A 4,287-nucleotide genomic window follows, 5' to 3' on the forward strand; every position below is an offset into this window, starting at 1 on the left:
TGAATTATATTGTACAGAAGGCGAACTAGTTACCATTATATATGTGGGATAGCAAAATTACTTATATCTACTATTAAAAAAATACTTAAGTGAATGTTAAGGAACTTTATGAATTCAAATTTGTATTATTTTTTAATTAATTATTAATTTACCTCAAAATTATCTCAAAACAGTACAGTAAAAAATTTAAAGATTTTTACTTAGATTCAAATTATTACTAGTTTGTTTATGTGGTTCAACACTAATATGTACTCCAAGTTGGAAAGGAAAGATGGGTCACCCCACAGGTTTTAAACTATTTCAACCAGAGTAATTTAATCCATAGGTTCTCTAAAAATAAAAGGCAACCCTTCCAGGCTGGATTCGAATCAGTGCTGCTTACGATTTGAGGAAGATTAACAAGCTTGGTAATGACTATATTGTGGACTGTAGACTCGTTTAACTAATTAAATCTAATGAGTGATATAATGTTCACAGTTTATATCGGGCTGTTATAGAACAAAATTCTGTGGGGTGCAAAATATGCTTCTATAGGCCATAATACATTTTCAGTAGAAAAAAATTATTAATATAAATTAATCATACTTGAAAGAGAGGATAATATAGTCAGTAAAAACTGAATGGTTGTATTACACTAACTCTTACTTTTACAGTTAGTTTAAAAAAAGTTTATTACTATAATTTAATTATTTTTTACAGTTTCCTTGTCCTGACAGCCCTTTGCTGGTGCAAATTGCCAAATAATGTTTTAAGATTTGAAACCGTTGATTGGTTGTATTTTCTTAATTTTATGAAAAATTATTCATTAATAAAAATTTATGTTTAAAAAATTAGTTGTTTTAAATTAAGTAGTTAAAGTTAATAATTTCATTTACATTAGTATGTTCGAAACATAAAGATCTCTCCCAAATTTTTTTCTTTAGTTCTAATCATCACATATTGTAGATAATGACTTCTATATTTTAGTTTTTAATATTACTTATTAAGGGAGTAAAAAATAAACATATTGTATTGTATTATCGAAGAAACAATAAGACCTTCCATGGAGTTACAATATGTATAAACTAGATATTTTGTTATTTGTTTGAAAATTGTAAACATAGATTTATTACCGATATCAGTTCAATATATATCATTTTATTTGAAATATCTTACTAGCCATCAAAAACATTTTATTTATTCTCTGAACATAAAGTGCTATCTCAAACATATAATGGAAGTACAGCCTAATCTATGAGAAGACAGTAGGGGGATGTACCTGGGAGTGAAGCGGCATGCTGGCATCTTGGGATCACTGGTCCAAAGAGGTAGTGTTACCTGCTCTCTCCTCGTGATCAAGGTCCTCATATCTTCTTCTGGGAGGAGTCACTGATCTAACATCTAGAATGGGTGATAGCCTTTCTTCCGAAACTCTCCTGGGAGCTTTTCCACTCCGATCCACCATTGTTGGGCTTGCCTTCTGCTTCATGAGAGAATATTCTGCATCACTACTTGAACTTTCATCTCCTGATTTCAGACGGGGACTAACTACCTCATAACGCCTTAGCATTTTAGGGGAAACTGGTGAACCAGTTAACCGATGTCTCGTTTCCAAACTAATATCCAGTTCTGAGCAGGAAAGTGGTAATGCAATAGAATCAGAAAGGGAAGAATCTGTAGTGTCAATGAGAGAAAATTCATTTTCATATTTGATTATTTTTCTTAATGACTCTGGCTGTTTGAAAACTATTTCTATTCCTGAGGAGTCAATTGTCCTTGTGAATACTTCTGATGTGAGTAACTGAACACTGTTCCCATTATCTTTTGTTCTCATTTTACTTGGACTTGATGGTAATGATGTAGGTACCTTTTTACGATCTATACTAGAACCTCTTTTTTTCGATTTCGATCCAAGGTCTGCTCCACTTTTTCTTCTTCCTTGGGCACTTGATGATCTTTCATAACTTACAGCTGATGGTGCCGAAGAAGCTCTTTTAACATTCTCAGTTGTATCATCTGGTATATGAGCCTCAGTACTTATTTCTAGTGAAGTGCTTTGCAATGAGGAATGAGATTTGACACTAAGTGCCTCTGACTCCTCAGTATGTTGCTGACGTACATCTGACTTGAATTCTGTTTCTCCTACTCTTGCTTCTAAAGATTTCTTTTCTTTGTCAAGTTCTGTGCTCTCAGTTTTAGTGAATTGTTTCATGATTTTGCTGGATTTTACAGATTTATAGTCAACAAGAGAGCTAGTTTTTGAAACACTGGTCACCATTTTTTCCATGTTGGCACTTTTTAGATTTGATTCATAAAATGGTTTTGCTGAACTTTTTCCTTTATCTGAAGTAATCTCTACCATTGAATCTTTTTTAACAGTATCAATCTTTTTATACAATCTTTTTGGAGATGATAAGGGAGATTCTTTTTTTGTCTGGAATTTAGGACTAATAAGTTTCTCTGAAACTTTTTTAGAAGATTTATCAACAGTTTTTGCAGGTTCTGGTATCTGCTTTATAGGAGAGGACTGACTTAGATGTTTAGATTTTCTTTCTGGAGTAGAAACTTTAGATGAAGATGATTTTTGTTTTTTTTCTGGTGTACTTGTTTTAGATAGTGTAGGTTTCTTCTCAGGTGTGCCTGTCTTAGGTGATGCTGCTGAAGATGAAGACATTGTGCGTCTAGATAATGTCATGTCACCTTTTTTCCTTTCTCTCAATGTAGTTTCGACTTTTATATCACGAGAAAGAGTTGATGCCATGTACCCTTTTGTTCTTGGTAATCTGGTCATTTGATTATCACTACTGTCTGGTTCTTTATTATGTACTCTACTCTTTTGTTTTTCTTTTTCCAACAAATCTTCTTTTTTCAAAGGTTTTTTCTGTCTTTCTTTATCCAGGGATTCCACTTTTTTTGTTTTCCTTATAATTAACTTATCACTTTCCACTGGTTCTATTTTAGGTCTTGACTGAATCCTTTTTGGAATTAAATTTGATCTTAGACTAGGTCTTTCCAATTGTCCTATTTCTTTAGAAGTTTTTAGCTCCTTTTTCTGTTGAGACAAGTCTTTATCTGTTTTGTCCTTAAGTTTCTTTGATGTCCTGATATCATGGCTTCCAAATGCATAAACGGAGGAGGCTTGTACAGGTAATACTTCAAACGATTTTTTCCCATGGGAAGTTGATTGGAAATGTGGTTCAAAATGTGTTTCAAACTTCTTTTTAGTGTCCTTGAGTAAGGTTTTTATCTTTCTATCTTTCTTGGACAGATCTTCTCTCTTGAGTTTTGTTTCTTCTTTACTAACCTGGATAGGCATAGGTTTCTTTTTATGAATATCAGAAGTTACTTTTGGAATTCTACTTCTTCCTAAAACTTTCTTCCCATCTTGGCCACTTAGCAAGAGTTTACTATCTTTTCTATCTTGAAATGAATCATCAGAAACAGTAGAAACTTTCTCACATCTAGAAACAGTTACTTCTAATAAGTCATCAGTCATGAAAATATCATCAACAACCAAAGATGGATCCTTGTAAACAGCATCAAGAGCATGGAATTCAGTTATTTCACTACTTGGCTGATCTAAATACATTTGGCTAGAACAAGCTGAAAAAGAAGTAGAAGAAACAGCGCTTTCTATAATTTCTGCTTGTTGTAATTTTAAATTCTGAGAAGAAGACTGCAAAGGAATATCAACAATCTCAATAACTGAACCTTCAACCAATAAAACTTTCAGGGATTCTTCAATCAAACCTTTATCTGTTTCAGGATCTACTTTAGGAACAGCTAATTCACCCTTAACCTGATACTCCTCATAAGAAGGAAGACTCAAACTTTCGCTAGTTCCTTCCAACTCAACATTACGGTAGCAATAGCAATTAGAAACTTTACACTCACATCTATCACAGAGAACAGCTTCAGTTTCAGAACTCTCACAAGAACTATCAATAACTTGATCTTTACAGGAATATTCAAATGTGTCTCTCTTACTATAATCAAATGTCAGATCATTTTTGTATTTGAATGAAATTAAATTAGATGATTTCTTACTAGAATCTGACACAAAGCTGTCTTCAAGATAGGAACTAAACTCTTCTGAAACCACAGGAACATCAGCTGGTGATTCCTTGAGTTTCGAAGGAACTAGTTCTTCCAGTACTTTAGTGGTAACTTCTTTGCTGATGATCGTTGTTATTTCATCCTTCGCAGAAACTAGAGGTGATTTCGGTGGCGAGGGAGATGGTTTCTCAGCCTTTTCAGTTACTGGTGAAAGTGTCTTCTCCTCTTCTACTAAGGGAGATGGTTCCTTCA

General features: G+C 33.3%; 1 protein-coding gene across 1 annotated transcript; it reads right to left on the reverse strand.

The window, feature by feature from the left end:
- Positions 1-1,291: 1,291 nt before the first annotated feature.
- LOC136797033 (glutamic acid-rich protein-like) lies at positions 1,292-4,239 on the reverse strand (the record flags this gene model as incomplete). Its single annotated transcript, XM_067052459.1, has 1 exon — positions 1,292-4,239. A coding segment is annotated over one exon (2,948 nt), but the record flags the coding sequence as incomplete, so codon positions are not given.
- Between the last annotated feature and the right edge of the window lie 48 nt (positions 4,240-4,287).

This window comes from Halyomorpha halys, unplaced genomic scaffold, assembly GCF_000696795.3.
Source record: "Halyomorpha halys isolate HHAL.00 unplaced genomic scaffold, Hhal_1.1 Scaffold6959.1, whole genome shotgun sequence".
In the NCBI taxonomy this organism is placed as follows: Eukaryota; Metazoa; Arthropoda; class Insecta; order Hemiptera; family Pentatomidae; genus Halyomorpha; species Halyomorpha halys.